The sequence below is a fragment of the Octopus sinensis genome, unplaced genomic scaffold (genome assembly GCF_006345805.1).
Source record: "Octopus sinensis unplaced genomic scaffold, ASM634580v1 Contig17957, whole genome shotgun sequence".
In the NCBI taxonomy this organism is placed as follows: Eukaryota; Metazoa; Mollusca; class Cephalopoda; order Octopoda; family Octopodidae; genus Octopus; species Octopus sinensis.
Window position 1 is genome coordinate 17,855 of NW_021835454.1, and position 12,146 is coordinate 30,000.

The following is a 12,146-nucleotide window of genomic DNA, read 5'->3' on the forward strand; positions in this document are numbered from 1 at the left end:
TTTGTTTGGCGTTCAAAATTGACTGGTTGGGATAAAATTCAAGCAGTAAATACATGGGCGATAGTATTCCTTCTGTATGGAGCTGGGATCATAAACTGGCAAAAGAAAGAACTGATGAATAAGGATACGAAGACAAGGAAAATATTGACAATGCACGGAGCATTCCACCCGAGGAGTGTTACTTATAGGTTATACATGTCCAGAAGAAAGGGTGGTAGAGGTTTGATCAGTGGCCAGGATTGTATAGAAGCAGAGGAAAGCAGTGGTATATAAAAAAAATGCCATGAAACCATGACTGAAGCATGGGTATAAGTCCGGTACCATCAAAATTGATAATTGTATAAAGAAAAACTTAAAGAGAACTAAAAAAAGAGCTGTGGAGTGGAAGGAAAATATGTACGGTCAGTTTACAAGAAATATGAAAGCCAAAAATGGATTGGTACAAATGTAAAGATAGAATACCTACAAAAATCATCATAGCTTGGAGCTGCAACAGTTTTTCGCAGGATTCTTGAAGCATGATCAGTAAATAAGTGTCACCTTAGTCTGCTGGCTGTGGACAGCTGACACCTGCCACCACACCCAGTAAAATGAGCTGACAGTTTTAATCAAATAATAATAATAATAATGATAATAATAATAATAATAATAATAATAATAATAACAATAACAATAATAATAATAATAATAATAATAATAATAATAATAATAATAATAATAATAATAATAATAATAATAATAATAACAACAATAATAATAAGAGGTAACCAGAATGTGGAATCTAAAAACAGAAACAATTCCTATCATAATAGGTGCATTAGGCATGATAAAAAATATTCAGACAAATACATAACAAAAACACCAGGACTTACAAACACATATAACATACAGAAAATTGCACTACTAGGCACTGCACACATCCTACGCAGAACACTTTCCATACAATAACCATCAGAGCATCACAACAAAACACAGCACATACCCAAGGCACGCAGAGCTGCGCTCGGTAGTGAAGTGAAAGCAAGCTATAAAAAATATACTACTGAATAATAATAATAATAATAATAATAATAATAATAATAATAATAATAATAATAATAATGACAAGACCAAAGCCTCCCCACCAGAAATTACCAAAAACATGTAATGAAAAGAAATATAACAAGTAACTGCAGAATATGTGGAGATAGACAAGAAACAATAAATCATATTATCTCTAGCTGCCCAGTCCTGGCTAAGAAGGAATATATTCACAGACATGACAGAGTTGGAACCTACATACATTGGAAGCTATGCCAACATTATGGAATAACAACAGAAAAAAGATGGTATAGGCATACACCAGAAAAGGTCTCAGAAAACGAGAAAGCAACCATACTCTGGGATATGCCGATACACACAGATAGAGAAATTAAGGCCAACAGACCAGATATAGTTGTCAGTGATCATGAAGGAAAAAAATGCTTTCTAACTGATGTATCAATACCGGCAGATGACAACGTGTCTCTAAAAGAAATGGAGAAACTCTCAAAATACAAAGACCTGGAAATAGAGGTAACCAGAATGTGGAATCTAAAAACAGAAACAATTCCTATCATAGTAGGTGCATTAGGCATGATAAAAAAATATTCAGACAAATACAAAACAAAAACACTAGGACTTACAAACACATATAACATACAGAAAATTGCACTACTTGGCACTGCACACATCCTACGCAGAACACTTTCCATACAATAACCATCAGAGCATCTCAACAAATCACAGCACATACCCAAGGCACACAGAGCTGCGCTCGGTAGTGAAGTGAAAGCACGCTATAAAAATAAAACTAGTGAATAATAATAATAATAATAATAATAATAATAATAATAATAATAATAATAATTTTTTGAAAAACAAGAACGCTTCTTCCAACAAAATAGAGAATTCAAAATAAACACAAAAGGTAATACAGTTCTATATTTAAGAGATGAGGAAATATGCACATTATTTACATTTGACGGATCCAATCATACTGGAAAGCTATATGGGGCAAACCAAAACAACACAACAAAATTTCTCAGTGGATTAATTGAGAAAAGCAAAGGAAGAACATAAGAGAACCACAGATATGGGCCACCATCACAGGCTAAGAGATCACGGACACAATGAGAAATACCTGCAACTGGAAAACTCCAGGGATAGATAAGGTCCCCAACTTCTGGTTGAAACACCTCATCATAACCACTTAGGGGCAGCATTCAATTTATTGATAAGTGAGACAGAATCAACATCCTAATTCTCAAAAACAAAGACACCATACATCAGAAAATTATAGATCAATAACATGCCTATCAACATCCTACCGAACCCTAACATCAATCGTCTATAACCGTCTTATAAAGCACCTAGAAAACAATAATGTCTTACCAGAAGAACAAAAAGGGTGCCGGAGAGGGGTGTATGGCTCTAAGGAGAAACTTCTGGTAAACCAAGCCATTATAAAAGACTGTAAGAGGAAAAAGACAAACCTGAACATGACATGGATGGATTACCAGGAAGTATTCGACAGTGTTCCACACTCATGGATACAGAAATATCTCTACACAAATAAGGTAGCCCCCACCACTATTAAAATATATTAAACATGCAATAGCAAATTGGGAAACCAGTATAACATTGAAAAAATGACTCACAAGTTATTAAAATCTACCCTATACCCATAAGAAGAGGGATTTTCCTGGGACACTCCCTGTCACCCCTGCTTTTCTGCCTTTCTCTATACACACTGCAGTTTCGAGGTAATTGCCTCTTGTTAACATACGGCAATATATATATATATATTATATATATTTTTACCTGTATATTTTTTGACTGCTATTTCTAAATTCGGTGTGTGGTGAGGGAAATCGTTGCTAAACCCTTAATTAATTAGTTTTACTTAAATCTTCCTTGAAGTAACTCTACTTGTTGAAATTAATGATTATTTCTAAATTAATTAATTTCACCCTTTATTATTGATATATTAGCAGAGTTACCCGGCGTTGCCCGAGTTACATACAATTGAAGAATTAGACTTTTCTGTTATATTTTCTGTAATGAACCTATGTTTCGAATTTCATCAAAATTGTATATGAGGGTTATTTCCCCCTTTACACACCCTAAAAAATTGTAATCGTGCCACATGTATCCCATACTACTGATTTTTATGTGCATATTCCAAAATTCCAGTCTTATAGAACCTTTTAAAAGGATTTTGCTCCTGAAAAATGGAGGTCATGGAGCTCTAAAATGTGAGAGTTAACGCCCCTATTGGGGGTGGGCATCTTAATGTTAACCAGAGAAGTTGAATTGTTGAGAACCTTTTTAACTTGGGTCTTATATCTATTGTTTCAATTTCTTTGAAATAGGAAATATATGTTCACTGGGTTTGTAAAAGAGAGCAAAGCTACAGGAAACCAAAAGACGAATGATCACAATAATCAGTCAGCTACAGTACCCTAGTCGTTACCACTCCCAATGTAGTATTCCTCACCATGCAGGTGACAGGTACAGCCGTAAGATGCATTACGAATCTATAGCAATTGGAAGGGCGTGACCCAACTGAAATAAACATTAACAAATGTGTCACGTGAGGGCTAAGGAGAAATGAAAGTTGGAGTGTGAAAATGACCACTATACTGATACGTAACTGGACAGAATAAATATACAATAAATGTCTTTGAATAACCAGACACTTATCTGGGAAGGCCTTGAAATCAATGTTACCATATGGGGACTATGTGTGAACCAGTGATAATAAAAAGACTGAAAGGAGATCTGCAATCAAATAGCTTTACTCAACACTTTGCAACTGAATCAGTGGAGTCAAAGATGTCTCTCATTTACTTGACAATTTATGCAGCACATTGCAGAAATCACAATCTAAGTGTATGTCAAAGCAAACTCTTACACTGTTGTACCATTGAATTACAAATAATGCTCATCTTCTATGCTCGGATGACCCCACAGCTTCCAAGAGTACAACTATTCGTCTTTGCTTAGATAAAATGACAAAATTGTTGGTGTTAAGTCCCCATGAAGGGGTCTTTCTAACTTGTAAGAAGATGAAATGTGTGTGTGTATGTGTGTATGGGTGTATATATGTATGCATGTAAATATGTGAATATATATGTGTACATATTACATGTAGATCTATACATATATATATATATATATATATATATATATATATACATATACATGTATACATATACATCCATATGTATAGAAATAAATGTATACATATACAGCTATACACACATACACACACACAGACAAATAAGGCGCAGGTGTGGCTGTGTGGTAACAAACTTCGTTCCAAAACACATGGTCCTGGGTTTAAATTTAAATTTAAAATAATAAGGGTGAGAAATTGAATATTAATTTGATTAATATGAATTGAAAACCAGTGGTGTAGCATATAAGGTCATAGCGGATCTTCTTCTAGCAAAATGGATGTCCACTGTTAATGGTTCATCCCTCTTATATAATAGTTTGACTTTAATAGTTTCAGTATTAAAGTGAAAGTATCTAACATTACAATAGAGAGATGTTTTTGTTTTACTTTTAATACTGAAATAGTGGAGAAGATATTGCTGTGGGCTCACCCTAGGCAAGAAGTTAGAAATTAGTAAGGCATGTGTAAAATTTGAATGAAATTGGTTGTGTAGTTCTCAAGTTTTAGGGATTCATAGTGGAGAAGATATGATATTGCTGTGGGCTCGCCCTAGGCAAAAAGTAAAAAATGTGTTTTTGCCCATGACATTTCCTGGACCCTAAGTAAGGCATGTGTAAAATTTGAATGAAATTGGTTGTGTAGTTCTCAAGTATTAGGGATTCACACAGACAGACAGAAAGACAGATAGACACACATCTCAGTTATATATATATATATATATATATATATATATGACCATTCCGAAATATAACAATATCTGTTTCAACACACGACTTCACATAAAAAATCTTGCACAACAAATATTTAAACGTACTATATATATATTATTTTATATTTATCAAGTGCATATCTTTTACTTTTCTTTATATTTATACATATTGTTTATATTTACTTCTTAATTCTTATTCACACATCGTACCTTTTTTTATTTTTAATATGTATATATATATGTATATTTTTACTTTTATATACATATTTATATTTATTGCATATCTTTTACTTTTTTATATTTATATATAATTCTTATTTACATTTGCAAATCACATATCGTACTTTTTTATGTATGAATGAACTACTCCGCGTCGGTTACCGTAGTGATATTTGATCACTTTATAGAGTGTCTGAGTGCCAGTTTGGTGTCTGGAATGGGATAGCTTACTTCATGGGCAGGTAGAAGCCCTTTACCCTTGGTTGGTAATCTACCTAGGAGAAGGAAATCTCCGAAATAAAACCTGAGGCCTCCAGTATTGTGAAATCATCTTCTTGTAAGCCTGCCAAGATGGCCGCTGCTAACCAGGTTATGGATATTTCTGGCGGCACATTCAGAATATTAATCTTGGCAAGACGTTGGCTGCGACAGCTGGGGATTAGGAAAAGTTGTCATTCCTCAAAGTGGTTGTGGAACTACATCTAGCTTCTTCTTCCGTCCCAAATCTCACCTCAGTAGTTCCAAACTTTTTCCTCGGTTGATGTGGGTCTTTTATTACCAAATGCACCCAAGGCATTTTTGTACTTCGCTTGTCGGGAACATTTTCCACCTGCCGAGACTTGACTCCAATGCAACGGTATGTGACCGTGCATCTTGCGATATTTTGAGCTACCCTTCGCCTATCTCACAATTTTTCTTGCCAATTTCAATTCTTCTTCATCTATGTGGAAAATTTCCATATTTCTCGCCGCTCACGCAAATGACGCAGAGGCGATATTTGCGATTTTATGTTTAAGTATATGAATAATAAAGAACAAGACAACTAAATATTGATTTCTGTCTTTTGCAGAAACAGAATCGAAATACCAGCAATTAAGTGCACATTATGTGTTAATCATCCTCTTGTCCAGTGTTTTCTATGCCGCCATTTTACATCCACGCGACTGTTGGATGATATTTCTTGGTGTTTTCTACATGTTTATGATTCCAACCATGCAAATTTTGCTTCCGGCTTACTCCCTCAGCAACATTGTTGATCAAAGCTGGGGGACGAGGGATGGCGTGAGTATATTTATTTCAAATCGTTTTAAACGTATTCGTAATGTTTTGAAAATTTCATCGTGAGAATTTCATCTTTTACTTGTTTCAATCGTTGATCTACGGCCATACTGGGGCACCATAATGAAAGAGTTTTACGAGAACAGTTCCACGCTATTACTCAAGTTTGGTATTCAATCTATCTTAGCCGAACTGCTTTGTGGCGGGGACATAAAGAAACCAACATCAGCCGACAAGAGGTCGTAGGTACAAGTGAAAAGACACACACACACACACACACACACACACACAATGCGTGGCTTAGTAGTTAGTGAATCCTTGAGCAAGACACTTTATTTTACGTTGATCCAGTCCATCCAACTGGCACAAATGAGTGGTACATGTTATTCAAAAATTTCAGCCTTGTCACATTCTGTAACATGCTAAATCTTCCTGAGAACTACATTAAGGGTGTACATTAAGGGAACTCCATGACTGTGGAGCACTCAAGCACTTCCATGTTAATTTCACAAGCAGGCTGTTCCGTCGATCGTGGTAACAAACGATGTGCCAGTGTATTTTTCTCTCACTCGCTCTCTCCATTATATATATATATATAATATATATATATATATATGTATATATATATATATGTATATATATATATATGTATATATATATATATGTATATATATATACATACATACATACATATATATATATATATATATATATATATAATGGAAAGAGAGAGAGAGAGAGAGAGAGAGAGAGAGAGAAATACACTGGCACATGGGTGGTGGTCGGAATCCTTCCACAATATATATATATATATATATATATATATATGTATATATATATTGTGGAAGGATTCCGACCACCACCCAAGTGATTAAGGTGAACTGAGTCATTGTTATAAAACAAAGAACTGAGCGACTGGAGTTCGGGATTGGTAAGCAGTTCAATGTGAGCCGTCGATTGAGAGCGTTGGGTCTCGTGTATTAGAAATAGCAGCGTGTCGTGTAAATATTTCTTTCGCCAGCTTCGTTAAAATATATATCCAACACTCAAGGATATAGCACTCACACATATGCGCGCGCGCACACACACACACACTTTATTCTTAAACAAGAATTTTTTTGACAAAGTTTCCACCACCTATGTCACTGTCGGACTATGATGCATTTTAATTCTATTTTATTAAACTTTTGTTCCCATTTTCATACATGAATATATACACATTTTCTATATGATCCCCTGTTCAGCATGTCTCTGGAACAGAATTTAAAGAAGTTTTATAAACAAACAACTGGCGTTGAAGTGTGGTAAGAAGCTTCCGTGTTTAGTCTCACTATGTGGTACCATGGGCAAGTGTCTTCTACTATAGTCTCAGGCCGATCAAATCCTTGTAGGTAAATTTGGTATACGAAAACTGAGAGAAGCCTGTCGTATATATATATATATATATATATATATATATATAATCCAAACATGAAAACACAAAGAGAAAACGCGACAACGCGAGGACGTGGAACAAATATAGTATTATTGGACGCTCAAGAAGGAAGGGAAGAAGGAGGGTTTAACGTTTCGAGCGGAGCTCTTCGTCGGAAACATAGGAGAAGGAAAGATCCAGAGAAGGGAAGACAGAGGAAAAAAAATCGCCAACGGTACACACGCGGTCATATTTATATATATATATATACACGTCACTATTAGTGACGACTGAATTTTTCTTTTTTGGTTTAGTATTACGTATAGCTGCCTACATTATTTTCTAATTTTCACATTAGCATTTCGCTAAGTAACCCATGAACTTATATAATAAATATTTATACTGATAGTCTGGATTTAGCCAAACCATTCAGCGAAGGAGTAGACACTGCTAACGAGTCTTCAATTTTACAAATGAAACTAGCCTAGTCCAAAGATCTATCTTCGCTTATGGGGCGGTTATCTCCCCTCTCAGTGTATGAAAATGTGCTTCTCTGTAGTTCTAAGAGTTTTAACTTTTATTTCTAGCAATATAGGCGCTACCCAGCACCCTCAGCTGCAATTAATGACGGTTGAATATTTCCTTTTTGGTTTTATACAGATTATGGCTACCTACGTTATTTTATATATATATATATATATATATATATATATGTGTGTGTGTGTGTGTGTGTGTGTGTGTGTGTGTGTGTGTGGTGTGTGTGTGTGTGTGTGTGTGACGGGTTTCCACGAGTGTCTTCCAGCCAAGTTCACTCAGAAAGCTATTAAATGGTCCGGAGATGTTGATAGACACTTGCCCAAGCGCAATGGGATTGAAATCGAAACCATGTGATTGCAAGGCGAGCCACGCAGCTATGCTTGTTTTAAGTATGTATTGTATCACAATAGCTTGAGTTATTGTAGCAGTGTATATAAGCGTATATATGTTGGTATTCATACACCTTCGTAGATATATGCTTCAGTGCGTTTGTGAGCGTTTAAGTATTTGTTTGTGCTTAGGTATGCATCGTTGGGAAAAAACGCGTAGCGACATGTAGCTTTTGTAGAAATATATAGGTGCGTTTGTCTTTATGCAAAAGGTTATGTGTCTATAGTTTGCGTATGGAGTTTTCTACCTGGTTGGTGCATGAGTTCCAGTACCTATTAATAAGTGACTTGAAATGCATTTTCGGTGACGTTTTTATCGCAGCATCGCCATTGCCACTACCACTGACCAACTAATATTAGTCAGACTCAAGAGAATGGCACACTGAATATTACATAATGTGACAATACAAACTGGTAGCGAGCCGTTTTGGCTCAGCCCTTTTGGCACCTCATCTTAGCCGTTAATGATTCAGCGTTGACTTATTTGACATCTAACAGTTTAATGCCTCTCTCCTTTTGTGAGCCTCTCATTAAGTTTACATGTATGTGTAATGTCTCTGTTACATAACCTCCCTCTCTCTTTTTCCCTCTCTTTCTGTATGTGAATATTTCTGCACGTGCATGAGTGCATAAGTCTGACTCCAGTAACGACAGTTTCTGTCACAAAAACAGGCTGATACTCCAGTCAGTCGTGGCAAATTGTCAGCGACAAACAACCGCGCCACTTGTCTCCTTTCGATTCAAAACAATGCATTTTGAGAATTGTTTTCTTTGGGCATCGAAGAATTGTGTTTCATAATTTCTAAGACTGTATAAATACAGCTGATTGCTACCTTTACGCCTCTGATAATAAATATCTAGAGATGCAGATAGATTCTATGTAGTCAAGCAACCTGCTAGAAATAGTAACCAACATCCCTACAGATTGCATCCTACCATTTTAAAAATGTAAGAAGGAAACGAAGGGAAAGTGTAAATGATGTTTATATTAAAGGACCCTTAACAGACTAAGAGGTCACGGCTGAAATACATTTGACTCTAGAACAGCTCATTTAAACCACGTAACACTTTGGGCAAGTATCTTCTACTTTTGTCCCAGACTGACCAATACCTTGTGAGTGAATTTGAAAGAAGGAAAATCATGAAACCTTGTTGTGTGTGTGTGTGTGTGTGTATGTGTCCACCCCAACATCGGTAGACAACCGGTGTAGATTTGGTTACGTCCCTGTAGCTTAGTTGTGTGGCATAAGAGACGATAGTGTAAATGCTAACTTGTTCTGTTCGACAAAATCCTTCAAAAACGCCCCAGCATGGTCGTAGTAGAATGACTGAAACAAATAAAAGATAAAAAGAAAACAGGCTTTACTTTTTATTCATATATTCATTTATTTGCAGAACAAAGCCACCGTTCCGAATCTGGTTTGTTTCCCCAAAATCCGTAAACGTCGAAAAAAGAAAAGGAAGAAAAAGGAAGATAAAAGTAAGTTAATCCATGTTTGCTTCCTTTGTATTCTTTCACATTTCATCCTCACGATGTTGCCACAAGGGAAACAGAAACTATAAGAAACTCTCCCTTTGTGGCTTTGCTTCAATTCAGTGGCTACAGCTCACAATAGAAAAAAATAATTCATTTCTTCTAGTTGTTATATTTTTCTTTTTTACATTTCTTGTATCTTTTAGACTGCGGCCATGCTGAAGCACCACTTTGTAAGGCTTAGTCGAATAAATTGACACCAGGACTTTTTCTTTTAATGTCTCATTCTAGCTGCACAACCACAAAAAAATTAATTAATTAATTTTCTTTTATTTCAGTTCCCGCAAGTTTGAATTCTCCCCCTCTTAATTGTGAAGATGAGTGTGAAGATGATGTCGAATACAAATTCTGGGAGTTTCTACTAGAATCCACCATAGGTGCAAAGGCGAGGATGGGTACACCAAAGCCGGTAATAGAAAAAAAACTCCGGAGGTTTCGCCTCAAATGTATTATCGGATTTTTGGTGTGTAATACGATCTGGATGGCCATCCTTGGATACCTCTTCGCAAGCGCTCCAAGCGAAGTGTCTAGCTTGAATTTATTTGGCATAATCAATACGTCTCTATTCGGGATTTCGCTCATCGTTCAACTGACTGGATTGACGGTTCATCGAACCCAAGACACTATCGAAAGTGTTATACGCAAATCGAATATACACTCAAACCGACCCGAATGGATAATTACAAAAGACGAAAAACTTGATGATGCAAGAAAGGAAAGTGAAAAGTAAATTAAAGAAAACAAAAAGTAGATAGAAAACAAATAAAAGAAAAAAAATCTTGGAAAAAATTGCATAAAGTTTTTAAATAAATAAAATAAGACTATTCTAAAACGAGGTAGCAGCGCCCATGTCGGAGCACTGTCTCCAAAAGTTTCAGTCGATCACATCAACCTTATTACTCGTTCCAGTCAAGTATTTATTTCAGAGATCTTTATTGGTTGGAAGACTAAATAAGGTATTTTAAAACGACACCTTTTAGTACACCGGGAGCTTATGACTGCGAATCCAAATTTGTAAGCACATTCTCACATGCTTCCCTCAATTTACATGCAAACACATAAATTATACATATTATGCTATTCTTTTATACGTTTTAGCGATGCTGTTGCGATCATTCTAGAGCACCATCGTAAATTTGTACCCTTTCCACAGACCTCCTCTGTGGCTGGTTTCTACTGGGGTGGGTGGGATTTCATATTAACTTTTGTATGTGCTTTTTACCTGGTGATTAGAGCATTAGGTGTATAATGGAGTTTGATACCACTGCCCTCGTCTATACTTCCTGCCGGGACCGTCGACTCGTCTGGGAACGGGGATAGGAGAATGTCCAATTCCGTTTTCAAGTCATCCACATCCACATTGTATAGGTTTCTTGTATAGCCTGTCATGTTTAGAGAAAATGACAGTGTCACAAGCAGCCTTTGACTTTCTCTATTCAAGGGTTTTTAAACCAATATTTACAAGCTATTATTTATAGCTCAATCTACTTCGAGTTCCACCATGTTCCTGCTTATATTCTTTTGTGAAAAACAAGTTGACACACACAATTTCTAAGGGTTTATATACCGGAATTGTACCATTGTCAAAGCAGAAGTTACAAATCCAATAATAACAAATGTAGCAAAAAAACTGTCACACCTTGGGCCTACTTAACAAAAGAGAAACACCTTCAACCTTGTTTACAAAGTTCTACATGCATTGATAAATTCTAAACAATAACACAACTCCAAATTTAATCAAAATTTCTCCAAAAGACCTCTCCTGAACAACGAGTCCTGAATTACCACTCCTCTCAAATGCACACAGATATGTGATTGCATGTATGTATTTATATGTGTGTATAAATATAAGTGTATATGAATATTTATATACGTGTGTATATACATATATGTATAGGAATGTAAGTATATATATGTATATTTGTGCATGGATGTGTGTATGTATATATATATATAATAAAATAATAAATAAAACATATGCATATATACATACATATATGTACGTACCTACATCTATATGTATATATACATGCATATAAGGGTACAGGACACCAAAAAAACGTCGAACACAATGAGAAACGAAA

General features: G+C 35.6%; 1 protein-coding gene across 1 annotated transcript in view; it reads left to right on the forward strand.

Moving 5' to 3' along the window:
• The window catches only part of LOC118760849, a 13,035-nt gene extending 1,195 nt beyond the window's left edge, over positions 1–11,840 (forward strand). Inside the window, exons 2-4 of the mRNA XM_036500002.1 lie at positions 5,980–6,191; positions 9,924–10,008; positions 10,341–11,840. Of these exons, the coding sequence (XP_036355895.1) occupies positions 5,980–6,191; positions 9,924–10,008; positions 10,341–10,792 (749 nt within the window). The 3' untranslated portion in view covers positions 10,793–11,840. The remainder of the gene's footprint in view (positions 1–5,979; positions 6,192–9,923; positions 10,009–10,340) is intronic.
• The last annotated feature ends 306 nt before the right edge of the window (positions 11,841–12,146 follow it).